Source organism: Megalobrama amblycephala, linkage group LG14 (assembly GCF_018812025.1).
Source record: "Megalobrama amblycephala isolate DHTTF-2021 linkage group LG14, ASM1881202v1, whole genome shotgun sequence".
Lineage (NCBI taxonomy): Eukaryota > Metazoa > Chordata > Actinopteri > Cypriniformes > Xenocyprididae > Megalobrama > Megalobrama amblycephala.
Window position 1 is genome coordinate 10,443,596 of NC_063057.1, and position 18,155 is coordinate 10,461,750.

Genomic DNA, 18,155 nt, shown 5'->3' on the forward strand with positions numbered 1-18,155 from the left:
GTTTGTTTACCATTTAGTCTCAGAAGTGATCATTTAAAAAGTATTTTAACTCCATTTTGTCTTTGTTTAATATCATGAGAATATCATATCGTGAGATCAGTATTGTGTTTCAAACTGAATCATGACATCATTGTATTGTTACACCTCTATTGACTGTCACAGGTTGTCCGGCCCTGGGTTTGGTGTGCTGTAACTAAGAGAACATCAGCTTTAATTTTGTACATGAACTTATTTTGTTAATTAAATTTCTAGGGTTTATTTTTAACATATAGGTAAAGGTTATATATGAAATTAAAGAGGATTTGAGTCTGCTGATTCAGGTCAAACATGTACCGTCAATAAACATGCATTAACCTGATTACAATTCAAATCATAAACCATATTTTTCACATCATATTTTATATTTTGTCATGTAGATCCTTTTTTTTTTTTTTTTTACAGAGACTTACAGCTTCTACTGTCACATCAGGATAGCGGTCATGATTGATATAACATTGAGCCCATAGCTCAGTTCTTATTGGTTAAACTGTGTTATAACACTTGTTGGTCTGCACTATTTATGAACTTTAAACATTAATTTTAAATTCTACTCTAGTACACTGATAGAATAAATACATCAAATACATTTGAAAATGAAATCTAGACAGAAAATGAACCTACCTGAACAGATAACACCAACATCTTCACTATGCTCACAGTTATGGTTACCCATTTCAGCACTATTGCAATTGAGTATTGAAGACTCTGATCCACTACATCTCACATTATCCATCCAGATTTTTCCTGCTCCTGGTCCAAAGTGAGCAGCACGCATTGTATGTGAAGTATTGCCACAGTCCAGCTCTCTACACACCACTGCAGTGTTTCTCATATCCCAATAATCATCACACATGGTTCCCCATTCTTCATTATAATAAACCTCCACTCGACCAGCACAGGAATTATTACCACCCACCAGCCTCACGTTTCCTGTGGACAAGAATGATTTATACGGTGCACAGTAAGAGAAGATGAACAACAGACTTTAAGTCAGCAAAAAAGAGGAATCAGAGAAAATGACCATGAAAGAAGTAAATTCACATTTATATTAATTCAAAAATACACATACAAAAGTGGAACTTATAACTATTTTATAACACTAACACAGAGTCAATCACTACAACAGTAACTCACACATAATGATCCTGAGTGTGTACGTACCAGCTGCAGCGAGTCTGAGCAGAGCAGGAAAAAAAATGAGTGTTAGATAGCTCTCCATCTTCACTGATCATACTCTCTGTTTGATCAACTCAGAAGTGAAAGATTCAAGAGAGACAGAGACAGAAGGCTGCACAACCGCCAAACAACAAGCCAATCAAAGTCACTTTTACCTTATTAGATAGAAAGGAAATCATCAAAAAGTTACACTGACAAATCAGAAGACGTATTTATGATTCTCACCATATTTATTAAAAGCACGTCAACACTGATGAACAGGACTCCTCCTCCACCTTATAGAGACACTTAAACGGGGAGAAACATGCAAGATAAAGGGGTGACTAAGTCATACAGGAAACTGATTTCAGAGACAGGAAACATTCCAGTTTATTTACAGCATCAAAGCCCAGCATTTGAAAATATGCAATTACAAGCACTGATAACTGCTTTATGCTTAACACTTTGAGTTTATGTTTAGAAATATTAGGTGGATAAAAACTTAAATCAAATGGCTGTTTTAAAGATTCATTTTAATTACTATAATAAATTCAGAAGTAGCCTATACTGTAGGCTATATTAGGAATGCTTGTCATGCTCTCCCGGTGCACAGTAAATGTTATTTCACAAGAGTGTCAGAAAAGGGCATTTTCTTTAAAAAATAAATAAATAAATAAATAATAATGATTTAAAAAAGACAATAAGTGATACCTACTATGACTTTACACAGTTTATCATTCAGGAATACTAGACCAAGTTTGCAGTTGTACCTCTGTTTAATACTGCAATACTGATCTATTCCTGTGGGTGGCAGTAAAAGACTGAGACACCGCACCGGACCATGAGACGCCAGTAAATGCCCTGAAACTGGCCTGCAGTATAGGATTGTTATTCCATCCCCCTAAAAACCAAACACAACACACACAGGTTTGATTTGCTATATTAGTGAGGACATTCCATAGGCGTAATGGTTTTAAAAACGCGCGCACACACACACACACAATGAATCTCGAGTTGTGCTCAGATAAACAATGAAAGTATACTCATCTGTGATGGAATTAGAGGGAGCAAATTATGACAAATTTTTCATCAAACTTTCATTTTCGGTGAGAGACAGAGAGGTTGAATATGACCAGGGCCATAATGCTCACAGCAGTTCTGGGTTTAGAACAAATACATTAGGCAGAGAGGAGGATCAGTCTCTTGGAAATGGTGAGAACAGTCCACTGACAGGCTCTCCTCAGCCTTCCTTGAGGCTTGTGTAGCCCTGGTTGCAACGGGCTAAAAAGGAAATAAAAATATTAAAAAAATCACAATTTAATGGCAAACTATTACATAATCTAGTAGTGATGGTAACCTACTCTTTGTAGATGAGTGAAACAGAAGATCGATGGTGCAGCTCCATCCCTAATCCTGACAGACTGACCTGACCTGTCAAAGTCTCACTGCATAGCACAGAGAACTCGCTTGAGGAACAACCTTCCCTTCTTATAGCTACTTTCCACCGTCTCCTCAACTCTTTGTCTTTGGAAAACCTTCAGTGTGAGAGAAAAGTTAGCTAGCCAACTAACGTTAGATTCATAAAATGTCAGTCACAGCCGAAATGAGTAGCCAACTTGTCATAAAAAATTAAGAAAATAAAGATGCATGTCAGGAAATTTAGTTTATAAAATAAGATATAATATAAGCTAAAACCATATTAGAAATCATGTAAACTCATGTCTCTACTTTCACAGCTCACTCATGTTTACCTACCACGCAAAGCACGTGGGCCCCGCGATTTCTCCCCAGGGATCCTCCCAGTGGTGAAGTCTAGTGATACTCAGGTATGCCTTATACCCACTAGAAAAGGTCAAAGATTTCCGTATATCCACTTAAAAAAAGCGCGAGGATACGGATTTGGCGCTTTTTGATGTGTCGTGACCGTTACAATGCGAAATAAACATGAATGAACCGGAATGAACACCTAGAGGTATGTTAAAAGATACAAGATTCGGAATACAACTTACCGAAATCCATATCATGTCTCTTGTATTCGCGTACTCAGTGTTCAACCGCGGAAAGACGGTAATAAAGAAGCAAGTAAACAAACAAAAGTAACGTCACGTTTACCTCAGAACAAACATATTCAGTGACCATAAATTCGCTAGAAAATATAACTAGAGAGGAGCATTTAGCTAAATATATGCACCATATTAGGCCTACATATTAATTATAATTTTTAATGTTCTTCAATAGCCTATGCATGTTTGAATAAATTCATAAAGTTGACAGCCACCATTTAAATGTTTATATTTTTAAAAACGAATTGGAGAAGAAATAATTGTAAAGTTAGTAGGCCTATGATAACTTTATTGCAGCACATGAAACAGGCATTTTTCTCAATTCCAGTTATGAGCGTTATGGGAACGTTGTTGCCCCACACAATTTTGGCGGTGCCGTTGACATACACACCACCCTGTGTTGAGCATGAAGGAGCTGTGAACATGTTTCAGAACAGAAATAAAAGATTTTTCTTCTCTTATGGTCTGTGTACGTTTTGATAGTTTGTTTTCCAATTTGAAATGAAATACGCAGAAACGAGAAAACGGTCGTTTCCCGTTTTTTCGTTTGTTAAAAAAAACGGAAAAACGAGATTTTGACTCGATTTTCGTTTTTTCGGGTCACGGATAGAAAACGGAAACACGACTTCAAAACTCGTTTTCCACATGTGGGCGGTCATTACACGCCCCTTTCAGCCGATTGGTCAATCAAATCTGAGCCAGTGACGTCATCTTCAGTTCGTTCAACAAAATAACAGTCCTCTGCCGCTATATCAGTAATGTCATAAATCGGCTTTCTTCTGTGCAACCTAAGGCGTAGCCTATTTCACAGAAATATTTATTTCAGAAATGTTAATCAGCACACAGACTGTTGTAATGCGGTTTGTAGTTTAATATGCATAGTGAAACTGCACTACCCACACAGATTTAAAAACAAAAACAAAAAAAAAACTACAGTTTTTATTTTATTCTATTTTGAATAAATAGAATAAATCACAATAAATAAGTAGTGTAAGCAATTTTGAAAAACGAACAATAGCTCATCTCTCTTTATTTATTTATTTTATATAGCCTAACATTGCCTGCTGAATATAGGCTAATGTTAATAACCCTTTGGTTAAAAGATTGAGGGAATATGTAAAGATCAAACATTAAAGATCAAAATTACAGCTACATAGCTATTTTAGTTATGACAAAAATAATATATAAATGTTAAGCCAAAACGAATTAATTTAAAGCTGAATTGAAACAGAATCCGGCGTTATAACTATACCTCTCTAATTTGACACAAATCCAAATGTTTCAATATTCACGATTCACTATTTATTATTTAAACGCTTTTATTGTAGCCTACACAGACTACTTAAAATGAGCAGTATAACTTTTTATATATTTGGTTGAATGTAGCCTATGTTATTTTGACAGTTAACAGGCTGTGATGTCAAGTTACTAAAACTGATGTTGCGCGTGAGGCGCCGACGCGTTCACTTGAATTTTCTTATCCTAAAAGCGGAAACAACTTAAAATACTCAGACATTTATGGTCAAATATATGTAACACCATTCGAATCTGTGAAGGGTTAAATAGGCCTATTATATTTGTACACTCACAATAAAAACAAAACATTGCTCGTAAATTAAACAAATAAATGTTCTGCCGTCTCGGTTTCCTTTCTATGAACTTCTCAAAAATGAACCGACACTCATATTGTCGCATTTTTTCCCCCTTTCATTTTGGTAATATGTTAATTACTTAAGTGAAATAAATTTCGCGCATAGACATAGGCTATTTATTCCTTTTATATAATTGAATCCTTTGTTCTCCGTTCACAGAAGCGCAGCAGGTGCGTGATGATGATGAATCCTCATGTTCTGTTGTTTATTTTGCTATTTGTTCATGTAGGCTAAAACTAAACCCCTGGGATTTTTTAATGATTCACAGACATTTATCAAATTTCGTTTAATTCTAATTTAATATAATCTTGTCGGTTAATGAAACGATGGTCGCATCAGTTGAAAGTCAGTGGGGAAAAACAGAAATTATATTGACAAAGCAACAATAATTTTCGTTTAGTTTAAGTTTTTCAAAACATCCACAGAACTGCATACAGTAAATTTTCCCGCTGTTTAAGCCACGAATATTTACAAAATAAAATAATTACAAAGATGATAAAAGATAATAAAATAATTACAAAGATAATAAAAGTTCTATGTTTAATATACGAGAGTTTTTGTTTTGCTGCTGTCCACTAAAGCAATTGACGCAGAATCGCCAATAGCCGTTAAATCGAAATTGAAAGTAAAATGTTATAGCTAATTCATTCAAAAGCGAAGGAAAGACAGAAAAAGTGAGGATAGCAAGAAAACTGTGACATATAATAATGTTCACTGTGTTCATAAAAGTGTTTAATTTAAGAGATAAAATCTGTATGGCCATTTATAAGCTAAGGAAAACTAAAAAGCCCCCCGATGGTGATAACGTTATTAGGTGTTGCCACCTAGTGCCTATTTTCTAATATGACTGCATAGTCTACTGCAAGGAATGCGTCTGCTAAATGATTGAATTTAAATGTATAAAATGTAAACAAAACATTAAAATAAGAAAAAAAAAAAAAAATGAGTGCAGTAGCCACTGATCTATAATAGAGAATAGTCTATCATTATGTATAGCCTATTGATCGGTGGTAGTAGCCCAAAGGATATGTCATGCGCTTGGTAACAGATGTAGAGGCATTTACATTTTAAAAACACAATGACAGCTTAAAAACAGACTTAATTAAATTTACTGTAGGTTTTTTAAACTTTTTTTTTATCTGTGCAAACATATTTCTGTGAAATACGCGTTAGGTTGCACAGAAGAAAGCCGATTGATGACATCTACTGAGGACTATTATTTTGTTGAACGAACTGAAGATGACGTCATTGGCTCAGATTTGATAGACCAATCGGCTGAAAGGGGCGCGTAATGACCGCCCACATGTGGAAAACGAGTTTTGAAGTCGTGTTTCCGTTTTCTATCCGTGACCCGAAAAAAAAGAAAATCGAGTCAAAATCTCGTTTTTCCGTTTTTTTTAACAAACGAAAAAACGGGAAACGACCGTTTTCTCGTTTCTGCGTATTTCATTTCAAATTGGAAAACAAACTATCAAAACGTACACGGACCTCTTATATCAACATTTATAAGTAACATGTTTCATGTAGAGCTCATTTTCACTGCACATTAATTACACAATTACACTTTAGGCTATCTGCTGTTGTAAAAGCATATGCACAGAGTGACAGTAATCACACTACAGCAAGAGTGATTTTAATATCAGGTTTTTCACTGACAAACTTTTAAATTTGACCTGTAATCTTAAATATGTGGCCTTTTCATTTGATTTTGATGCTTCATTCTATTAGAAGAAAATAGAAACAATTAATGTTACTTAGCAAAAAATAGTTTCCTTTTATAAAGTAGTTTCAAGAAGAACAAAAATTCAATATAGATGCAGCGTTGTTCCTGTAATAGTATATATTTTCAGCATAAAAAAAAGTTTCACCAATGAACAGAAAAAAAAGTTTTTAAGATGTGTTTCAAGAATCGAGGACGCGCAGCGTCTGTCACCATAGAAACATCATGTTCTGACTGTGAGCTGAACAAGCTCCTCCTCCTCTGTGAACGCGCTCTCTCAGCAGAGCATTTTAACCAGAGTAACGGTCGCTCTCCACAAACTCATTTACTGGATTTGATTAAACACGTTTATATCAACTTTTTTGTAGGAATAGACCTGGAAGAGTGAAGTACTTGTTTTATTGTTCAGGTAAGAGCTGTAATTCTGTATTTTAATTATAACAATTTCTCTCTTTGATAATTTAGTTTGCATATAGCTTTAGTTTGAAACTTCAGCATTTCATCATGTAACGTATTCAGTTTAATGTCACAAATTACACAGAGCTCTGGCATTCAACTCTTATTTAACAGGATGTGTCTGTCAATCATGTAAAAGTTCATTTTAAATAAAAATATTAAATACTTGATTCCCCCTCATCCAAACCTTAGTTCAACCTGTGATCAAACGGGAAATTTCAGCACAGAAACCTCTTCCTGTTTCCTCTTGACATTGTGCTGCTGTGTGACATCATCAAATTGACAGGTCTGATTACCGATGACGTCAGCAGTGATGATAAGATGTGCATGATGTGTATTGACAACTTGTAATCACTTTTATGAGTGACTAAACTCTAAGTTTTTTTCTTGTCACAATCTTTCCTTACTTTCCCATATTGTATTCTTTTTTGTTTATAGTTAATTACTTTAATCAATTCAACATTCTGTGAAACAGCCAATGTATTTGATTGACGAGAATTCCACGGTTTTAGACAGACATAAAGTTAAACTAATTAAGTGTTTTGTTAAATTTTAAAAGTTTTCTCACTCTAAAAAGTTGAACTGAACCTGGAAAGTATAAGTACAAGACTAAATCTGCTCTTCTGCACACACAAGCACACATACACCAGTAATCTGCATTTCACTTCTCAGACTCTTAACATTCCTATTAACACAGGAGACGTGATGCTTTCTTCCTGTTTTCTTCCAGCTGGGACCCACAGCAGGGATTCAGTACAAGACAGTAATAAATGATGTCTCCTGAATTAATCAGGATAATTCCCTGTATTGGATCTAGCTTTGGATTCCATCCCATTTCTGCTGTCACATCTCTCGCCTACATTGTATCCTGACCTGTTCAGAGACGGTGAAGGTAAGCAGCGCTGGAATCATGTCAGAGATCGGACACGTTAGAGACACACGGGTCACCAGCAGTGGCTCAGACCAGGATGAGAAGCAGCCGAAGCCGCAGCCAAGGAAAAGTGTGAAGAAGAAGAATGCAGGATGGGGACAAATTTCTATGCTGGACAAAATAGAGGACTTTTTTCAGATCTGTGACAGCGAGGGAAAAGGCTTCATCACACGCACTGATATGAGGGTAAAGTAGGGGTCCTTCACCACTTGATATTTTTATCCATTTGTTATTGTCATTTTTCATTTATTTTTTACATCTGCCATGGCTTTGGTATAATTATATACAGAGCTGTATTCAAATGTTGTTCTTGTATTTTTTAGCTTTCTATGGCCAGTTTTTTTAAATTCCAAAATATTCAGGTTATATGTTGCTGTCATAGTTCAGGCAAGGGAAGAGGAGCAGAGGACCTAAATTGTAGCAATCTTACTTTTATTTACAAAAATGAAAACAAAGATAATCCAAAACACTGGAATCGCAGGAATAAATAAACCTAACAGTTTTTGCTTCTACTCAAATACAACTCAAGACAATGAACTTAATCAATCTTAAATACACAGGCTAAATGAGAAACAAACAAGACACATGTGAACATAATCAATTAACCAATGAGTAACCATAGTAACAAAGGACAAGCAAACGGGAAGTCCACAAACAGAACAGAACCATTACATTATTTTCCCTTTTTTTTTTTATTTACAATGTTCTGTTAGTACAAAATAGGCAAATCGGAATATCTAGATTTGTTTCTTTTGTATTCAATCATATACCATCATTCTCTCTATCTTAGAGACTACACAAAGAATTGCCACTCACTGCTGAGGAACTTGAGAATGCTTTTGACTCGCTTGACCTTGACAAAAATGGATACCTGACGCTGGGAGAGTTTTCCTCTGGATTCAGTGAGTTTATTTTCTCCTTCTTGTCAAGAGTAACTCAAAAAATCTGCATATTTGTAGCACATCACATTACGCTTTTACAAGGTGTAACTGTTCCCAAGGTAACTTTCTTCATGGACAGAGAGTCTCCAAGATGGAGGAACTAATGAATGCACCTTCTCAGAGCTCAGGAGAGGAAGAGCCGTCAGGGAACGAGGATGATGAAGAGAGACATTTCAGCATGTTGATGGAGAGCTTGGGTGCTAGCAATGTGTTTGAGGAGTCAGTACTGATGTTTTACACTTGACTTATTGCATTGCTATAAAACGTTATCATTATATTGCTACAATCAGTAACAGATCTCTCTTCAATTCAGCCCGAGTGAGGTCCGCAGCCTGTGGGCTCAGCTCAGGAAAGATGAGCCTCACCTCTTGTCCAACTTTGAAGAGTTTCTGGCCCGTGTCACATATCAAATCAAAGAGGCACAACAAGAGAGGAAGGAGATGGAGAGCGCCCTCAGAAGGTGACATGTTGGTTCTCTATATGCAACATGAAATGAGAATGAATTTAGAGCAGTGCCATCAGTCACCCATGTTTAAGAGCCAATAATCTGCTTTTTCTTAATTCCCCCACTGTTACTTGTGAATAATCCCTGTTTAGAGGCTTAATGTAATACTCTATAGAATGCTGTTTTATCCATGTCCAGTGACCGTTAACCAGGTTTTTACAGTACGTTTTGGTGGGAATAAAATGTATTTTGATCAAATCTAGGTCAGAACGATGTGATTTGCAACATGCATTGTTTAAAGATACACATACACACTTATGAAATCTTATGATCCTTAAATTATTACCTAACTGGATGTGCAGGTCTGAGCCAGAGTTTTGGAATGTAAATACTGTGAGAATTTGGTATATAATATTATGTGAAAGACTTGTTTGTGCTTTATGTTTTGATTGTTTTAAAGGGTTAGTTCACCCAAAAATGGAAATTCTGTAATTAATTACTCACCCTCATGTCGTTCTACACCCGTAAGTCCTTCATTCATCTTCAGAACACAAATTAGGATGGCCTGCATTGCCAGCAAGACAATTAACACATTTTTAATGCCCAGAAAGCTACTAAAAACATATTTAAAACAGTTCATGTGACTACAGTGGTAATGTTATGAAGCAACGAGAATACTTTTTGTGCACTAAAGCTTCAAAGCTTCATGAAGCAGTGTTTTGAACTCACCCATCACTAGATATTGTTGAATAAAGTCGTTATTTTGGGGTTTTTTTTATTCTCGTCGCTTCATAACATTAAGGTTGAACCACTGTAGTCACATGGACTGTTTTAAATATGTCTTTAGTACCTTTCTGGGCATTGAAAGTGTTAATTGTCTTGCTGGCAATGCAGGCCTCACTGAGCCATCAGATTTCATCAAAAATATCTTAATTTGTGTTCCGAAGATGAACGGAGGTCTTACAGGTGTGGAACGACATGAGGTAATAATGACATTAATGAGTAATTAATGACATTTTTGGGTGAACTAACCCTTTAACATTGAATGCCATTGTCTCATTGCACAGGAAAGCAGCCACACATGACACTGAAATCCGCAGATTGTATGAAGAAATGGAGCAACAGATCATTAATGAAAAAGATCAAGCAATTCTGAAGGTAAAAACATTTTTTTGAACTGTCACCTCTGCATTTACACTATACATTTGAGAAGTTTGGGATCAGTAAGTTTTTAAAAAAAGAGAAATTAATACTTTTATTCAGCAAAGATGCATTCAATTGATCAAATGTGTCAATAAAGACCTCTATTTATCAAAGAAAAAAAATATCACAGTGAGTTTCCACAAAAATGTTAAGCAGCACATCTGCTTTCAGCATTGATAATAATAAGAAATGTTTCTTGAGCATCAAAAAAGCATATTAGAATGATTTCTGAAGGATCAGGTGACACTGAAGACTGATGATGAAAATTCAGCTTTGCCATACATTTTATGTTATTTCAAATTGTACTAATATTGAAATGGATTATGTAAGAAAAAATGATGAGGACGTTGAAGATCTCGATGAAGAAGTTTATTGCAGCTTAGCAGTGACAAAGTACACGTAGCACCTTGGGTTCATCGGAGTCGGAATGAACCCAGAACATCCAAATCTCAAAACTTTTATCCTGTTACAGTTCACCACTCTTCATGTAAATGTAGTTTCTCATGTTTTACCAGCTGTGGTCTGTATGTTAATGAAGTTGTGACACCTCATTGTCTGAGATGGTTCTCTGTGTCCCACACCCATACCCATTCTACAATTGATTACCATTTGCTCAGGATTTGATCAACCAAATGGTACATAAACAATATACCAGTTGACTTTCTTCTTCTCTATGATAATTAAGCCATTTTGGGGATGAGCTTATTCTAAAATATACTTTGGAGTGGAATCTGGGTCGAGGCAGACTACAATTTCTTACAATTACTATGTTAATTCTCTCTTCCAGGACTCTGAAAATCTGCAGTTGCGCAGTCAGGACCTACAGCAGCGGCTCCGCGGTAAAGAACAGGAGTTAGAGCAGCTTTTCCAAAAACAGAGGAGGGTAAGTGCCACAAATGAACATGCAGAATCATACAAAATCGTAAACTTTTGTGACCCTCACATCTTTTTGAACTCACACGTTTGTATATTATTTTCTTCAGTTAGAACGACAATGCCGTGACCTTCATAGCGAACAGCAGGAGAGTCGACTGGAGAATGTTAAACTAAAAATGACCAATGAGGAGCTGTCTCGTGAACTTGAGCACACCTGCCAAGAGCTGGTGTTGGCTCAGGAGCAGCTGGGCATTCTGCAGGAGCAGGCCTCTCGACTACAACAGGAGAGAGAGATGTCAGTCTGTGCATTTATTATGTGTACACAGAAGTCCCACCAGTATCTTTGAGTCTCGCATGCATACAAATACTTTTTTACGCTCACAGGGAGATGTACAGAATCACTGAAGGCTTGCAGAGAGAAAAACAGAGCTTGATGAAACAGTTAGATCTACTCAGGTGAGATTGGTACAGCCTCACATATGCTGTAGACAAAGACAAACAACAAAAATCTTAAATTAATTGGTGTTCTTTCAGAGAAATGAATAAACATCTTCGAGATGAGCGAGACATTAGCTTTCTGGTAAGTTTACCAATTTTAAATTAGTTTTTATTTTTATATTTTCTGTTTCATTTTAATGAAAGTTTTTGTAATTTGGTGTTGAATTTTTGTCTTTTTTATTAGTTATTTTAAAATATGTATTATTATTTTTTTATTCATTTTTATTTTAGTTTTACTAAAATATTTTATTTCAGTTAATATTTATTTTATTTCAATTAACTTAAATGTTTTTAAAAAATATTTTTAGTTAATGATAACACTGATTTATGCTTCTCATGATCTTAAAAAAAAAAATTCTAAAGCCTAGACACTAAAAATTTATTTTGCAGACATATAATTAATCCTATATATGAAATTCTCTAGAAAATAAACTTATAATATATTATATTATACAAATTATAACTATTATAATTTGTGTGTGTAACTTTGTCAGTTAACATTTATTTTATTTCAATTAACGTAAATATGATTTAAATTTAATTAATTTAATTAATTTTTTTTATTTTAAATTTATTTTTAGTTAATGATAACACTGATTTATGCTTCTCATAATAAAACATTTTTTTTCTAAAGCTTAGACACAATTTTATTATAATTTGTATGTGTGTATATAATATTTTATTTAATTTATTATATTTTATTTTTAATGTTTTTAGTTTAGTTTGAAGAAGCTCAAATGGACAGTTTGTGCATTTTTTGGTCACAAAATAATTCCCATATTTCTCTTTTTTTGTGTTTTTTCATAGTTTCAATGACTTTACTATTTTCTAAAATGTGGAAAATATTAATTATAGAAAATGAGTGGGTGTGTTCCAATGTTTAATTATTAAGAACAATTAAAAACATAATATTTTCTTGTAATTTACACTAGAAACGCAGCAATTCAATGAAGAAATCCTCACGCAAGCACAGACTGAGCACAGCTTCAATAAAATACACTGACAGGAAACCATCTGTCAAAAAGTGAGACATCCTCACATATATTCTTATGTGAATACCTACGTACATGATTTAATGACACAAACATTTACTCTAACCTCTCTGTCATTTCAGAGAAGTTGATAAGGAGGAAGTGACTCAGCGCTCTAACAGGAAGACCACCTCTTTAGCAAACGGCTCACCCTTCACCACAGGGGATGATGAGAAGCAGAAGGTGGCTGGGGACTCAGAAGGTGTAAATGTCGGGGTGGATGTGGAGGATGCGCCACCGGATGGTTGGCCTCTGCGCAGAGTCATATCCATCGAGGAGGACCACCTCCCCCACCTGTTGCAAGGAGACCCTCACCTTCTTCTGCATCAACTAAGTGAGGAAGAAGAAGAACGAGCTGGAGAGGAAGAAGGTCAGGGGGATCTGGAGACGAGCTCCCTCTACCCATCCAATGCATCTCTGGCCTCTGCTGACTCTCCACCACCGGTCAGGGTGAAGAAGCCATCTAAGAAGAAATGGATCAGAGGAAACATTCCCTCATCTGCACGGGGTCAACCTGTCGGAAAGGAGACTCAGCAGGTATGTGACAGGGACATATCATAGAGTACCTCTTTTTATATGCAAAGAGATTTACATATTAAAGTCTTAAAGGTACAGTAACAATAATTCTTGTTTAATTCAAATGTCAGAGAGAGAGTGAAAAATGGTCAGTGCAAGAGTGGACTGAAAGACACAGGTCTAGAATACGGACCATTTAAAGTGTAATATTGTTTTTTTTACTATATGCACTTATCAACAAAACTTTTAGCTTTGCTTTAAAAATGTCACTGTGGGTATTTCTGGCTACAGGGTCCTGCAGAAGGTGCTGCTGCATCCCCTCAACGTCTCTTTAAAGTCATTCTGGTGGGAAATTCCAGTGTTGGCAAAACCGCACTGCTGCGACGCTTCTGTGATGGACAGTTTCATTCGGCCACCTCAGCCACCGTGGGTAAGTCAATCTCCCCCTCCATGTGCAATTTACAATTTAAAGGGATAGTTCACCCAAAAATGAACATTTTGTCATTACTTACTTACCCTCAATTTGTTCCAAACCTGTACAAGTTTCTTTCTTCTGTTGAACACAAAATAAGATAAAAATGTTGGTAACCAGACAGTTGATGGCACCCATTGACTTCCATAGTAGAAAAAAAATTTTTAAATGGGTGCCATCAGCTGTCTGGTTACCAACATTCTTTAAAATATTTTATTTAAAACCTACTATACTATATCAGACGGATTTCTCAAAGCAGGCAACATCACATGAAAGGGCTTGGGAAGTCACACTCCCTGCATTTAAACCCTGCTGCACATTGCGCAGCAGATTATGTCAAACACCATCAATTCACTTTATTCAAAGTTTCTAGCCTTTCACCCCTGGACTCTAGTGGCCCATAAACAATCTGGACACTTGAAAATTATGATAAAAATGTTATTGCATTAGTTAAAATCAAAAACTAAACGCTTTTTTTTTTTTTTCTTAGCCATAATTTTAGTTACTTTCAACCAGCTGGTCCCAAGTTAATTTTTAGTTACTGGTATTTGGTCTTTCTTTAGAATATATAGAACTTGGTTCGATATTTTGCTTTATAATTCAACAATCATAAGAAAGTGACTGTGTTCAAAACACTTGTATGTTCCACACAGAAATATTACTCAACAGTAACCTCTAGTGGTCATTAACCCTCACTGCAGTAATGGTTTGTTGTATGTTTAGATTTTATTTTTCTTAGCAGTATTTTTTTATGCCTATATTTATATTATTTATATTTTTTCTATGTATATTTTTTTGTTATATACATATATAAATTTTTTTTTTTGTGCTGTACAGGCATTGACTATAGTGTGCGGACACTGAATTTGGGGGACAGTCACGTTGCTCTTCAGTTATGGGACACTGCAGGCCAAGAAAGGTGAGGCACTGATGACGACATATGGGATAGAGTTTTGCATTATCATCTTCCTATGTAGGACATTTACATTCAGCTTCAGTTTGTTTATTTTTGTTCCACAGTCTGTGCTGTTCTCCTTTTAAGCATCTCTAAAAAGCTTGTCATCTAGACTAATCTATTGCGCAACCAACACATGAACTCACTTGTCACTGATGATAAACATCTAGCATTAAAAAATGCACTGTCACTGTGTCCTGCAGGTATCGCAGCATTACCAAGCAGTTTTTCCGTAAGGCGGATGGTGTGGTGGTCATCTACGACATCACAATGGAGGACAGTTTCAGATCAGTCCGTCCCTGGCTGACTAGCATTCAGGAGGCTGTAGGCGACCCTATCCCTGTCATGCTCCTTGGCAACAAATCAGACAAGGAGAATGAGAGGGAAGTGCAGACAAAGGAGGCTGATATGCTAGCAGAGGTATGTACGGCACACACACACACACACCCTAGTAAAATATTCACATCACTTAATATGCTTTGCTTTCACAAGTTTACATCACTATATCTAACACATTATGAATAAATTAATAGTTTTTTGATATATTTGGTAGGAAACAAACCTGATGTTCTATGAGTGCAGTGCTTATACTGGAGCTAACGTGCTGGAGGCTATGATACATCTGGCCAGGTAAGAACTGAAAGCACTCAAATACAATGTTACCAGACATTGTCGTAATATTTTGTTTAGCTGTGATTTTTGTAACACCTCACCCAGTGCTGCAACCCACAAAAAAGAGACATGTATAAAACTGTGAAACTGCCAGCTGTCAGCAAACATTATCAGATGTCAGACGAAAAGCTTGTGGTTTCCTTTTTATCTTCAAAATGCGCTCATGATGCTCATCTCTACATCAGTCATACTTTTTTCAGACTATGTATAGTTGATTTACTTTGAAAGGCCCAGTAGGCTGCATCCGAAATCACATTCTAGTTATAAGTATTTACTTGAATAAGTAATTGTATGTTCTTTATAGTGTGAAAATAATCCGGCTGTGCTACATTAGCCATGTTGTTACTGTCATGTAACCTACCAGCATCAGTTCACTTTACTGCCATTCACAAATCCTCTCCTGTGGCTTCATGGGACAGTACTTCAGAATCTTGGTAGAAGTAGCAAGCCATCTGTGTACTTTTTGCCTACTTTTATGAGAACTATAAATTCAGACATACTCTTTTCACATAGAGAAGTAGGGAAGTATGCGATTTTTGGATTCCTCAGGGAATCCCTGCTGTCATTTTGAAGTGCCTTCAACTTTGTCAAGTGGACATGGGAAGTTTATTTGGACAGACCCTCAATGTGTACACTTTGGGCAGATCCTTAGACAACAATGAAACACGATTGCAGTTCTTGCACTTAATTTACCCACACATGATCAAGAGCTTTTCATTTCAAGGGTGTTTAATTCTAACCCATTGCAATAGTTCCACCGGTAGTGGGCACTCATGCAACGTAAGCAATAATGTACATCCAAATGAACAAGATGGAGAAAAGTCAGAGAGAGAAGGACATAAAAAAGTGGACTTAAATGCAACCTAAGTGTGTGGTGGCCATTTTGAGACCACATGTCCCAATACTATTAGCAGAGATGGTCTTATTGGGAGATACAAGGTTTGTGGCTCTTCCATTGGAAAAAAGCGTAATGGCCAACTTGATTCAGGTGTGCCTTGATAACCAATTACATTACAGCCTTGACGTAATTGAATTATGTTGTGCGACAGTCACTCACCGTTTGCGGATCCTATAGAAATGAATGAGTGCCATGAAGTGAATCCTACCTGTCGTGCAGTTGTCTTCTCTTATAAAACAGCATTTTTTTTCCCCAGTGTAAACTCTAAAAATAGATCAATCCAAAAACCAATATTTAAGAACAAACATGTTGATTCATTAAATAAGGCATTTTCTCGCAAAAGTAGTTTATTCAGCATAGTGAAGTCTCTGCTTCATTGACATCCATTAAAAAATCCTCCTTCCCTGCATACGTTCACTATTTATTTTTATATTAATATTTATATCAGTATTTTATTTTCTATTTAAGTATTTTAATGAACTCTGATATTTTTGTAGAGTCCTGAGGGAACAGGAAGACAGAGTATGGGTGAATACGGTCAGACTGGTGGATCAACCAATGAAGAAGAAAGCCTGCTGCAAGTGACCACACACATATATACACACACACTCATGGGTGAAATCACTCTGTGCTTTGTATCACCATCAAACAACCTTAAACTCAATGTATATAATTTAATGTTGGCTAAAAGAGGGCAATTCACTTTACCTGAATCAAAAATGTAATGATAGTGTAAAGTGTAGAAAGGTTTTCATGCCTGTTGCATACATCTGTGCTCAACTTATGTGTGTTGTAGTCTCAGGACAGTTTGTCACACCTCTTTTAAAATGATATTTGTACATATTCTATTTGTTAACAATACCAATTGTCAATCACAATACCCATTATTTTTATGGGGAAAATGTGTTCAGTTAAGCTGCATGTGATGCATGTGGTTCACATACAACCAGGTGAGTGAGAACGAAGTCATTTAGGACAAAATGTGATTGTTTGTTACTTCCCATTTATTTAGCATTTCAATAGCCTCATTCAACCCACCTGAAGTCTTACTAGCATCATGAAACCTAGAATTCAAAATGCCCAGTAAAACCTCTATACTAGAACAAGAAGTGTTTTCAGTTACCATTTGAAGAGACAGTTCAGTTGATGACAACTTCAATAAGCACTAAAATCTTCAATATGTCATTGAGGGAAGAATATTGGCTGGAGTCAGTGTTGAACATGTCATCCCTCGTTCGTTGCCTTCATCTGAACTGCTCTGTGACCATCTTGTTTACACAAAGAAGTAAACATGGTTCAAACAGGTTGTATGCGACAGTGACCTGACATTTAAATGAACACAAAAAAGTGAAACTGTTAGTAAGTTAAAACTGTCACATTAAGTTACTCTAAAATAACAAATCTTGTATTCAGTAAGAATGATTTAAAATAGTTTAGCTGCTCTTAGAGGTTCTTTAGAAAAATCTTAGTGAAACCTGAATGAATTAAAATAAAAGTAAAGGTAGAAAACATGCCAGTGGTCACTATATTAAACAACTCAACACTAACCCAATAAATATAACACAATAAAATCGACTTTAACATAAGCAAAACTCTTTTCATTTATGCATCCAAACTAAAACCTTTGATCTA

General features: G+C 35.8%; 1 protein-coding gene across 2 annotated transcripts in view; it reads left to right on the top strand.

The window, feature by feature from the left end:
* The window catches only part of cracr2ab (calcium release activated channel regulator 2Ab), a 41,300-nt gene extending 23,281 nt beyond the window's left edge, over positions 1 to 18,019 (top strand). The window contains exons 1-17 of one of the 2 annotated variants that reach the window (XM_048156013.1): positions 6,899 to 7,038; positions 7,816 to 8,202; positions 8,807 to 8,918; positions 9,017 to 9,176; positions 9,271 to 9,417; positions 10,470 to 10,560; positions 11,393 to 11,488; positions 11,589 to 11,776; positions 11,866 to 11,937; positions 12,016 to 12,061; positions 12,912 to 13,003; positions 13,094 to 13,547; positions 13,818 to 13,956; positions 14,836 to 14,917; positions 15,157 to 15,373; positions 15,507 to 15,583; positions 17,021 to 18,019. In XM_048156013.1, the coding sequence (XP_048011970.1) occupies positions 7,996 to 8,202; positions 8,807 to 8,918; positions 9,017 to 9,176; positions 9,271 to 9,417; positions 10,470 to 10,560; positions 11,393 to 11,488; positions 11,589 to 11,776; positions 11,866 to 11,937; positions 12,016 to 12,061; positions 12,912 to 13,003; positions 13,094 to 13,547; positions 13,818 to 13,956; positions 14,836 to 14,917; positions 15,157 to 15,373; positions 15,507 to 15,583; positions 17,021 to 17,108 (2,268 nt within the window). In that variant the 5' untranslated portion in view covers positions 6,899 to 7,038; positions 7,816 to 7,995 and the 3' untranslated portion in view covers positions 17,109 to 18,019. Of the gene's footprint in view, positions 1 to 6,898; positions 7,039 to 7,815; positions 8,203 to 8,806; positions 8,919 to 9,016; positions 9,177 to 9,270; positions 9,418 to 10,469; positions 10,561 to 11,392; positions 11,489 to 11,588; positions 11,777 to 11,865; positions 11,938 to 12,015; positions 12,062 to 12,911; positions 13,004 to 13,093; positions 13,548 to 13,817; positions 13,957 to 14,835; positions 14,918 to 15,156; positions 15,374 to 15,506; positions 15,584 to 17,020 lie in introns of those variants that run through there. The other variant, XM_048156014.1, reaches the window with a different exon arrangement.
* The last annotated feature ends 136 nt before the right edge of the window (positions 18,020 to 18,155 follow it).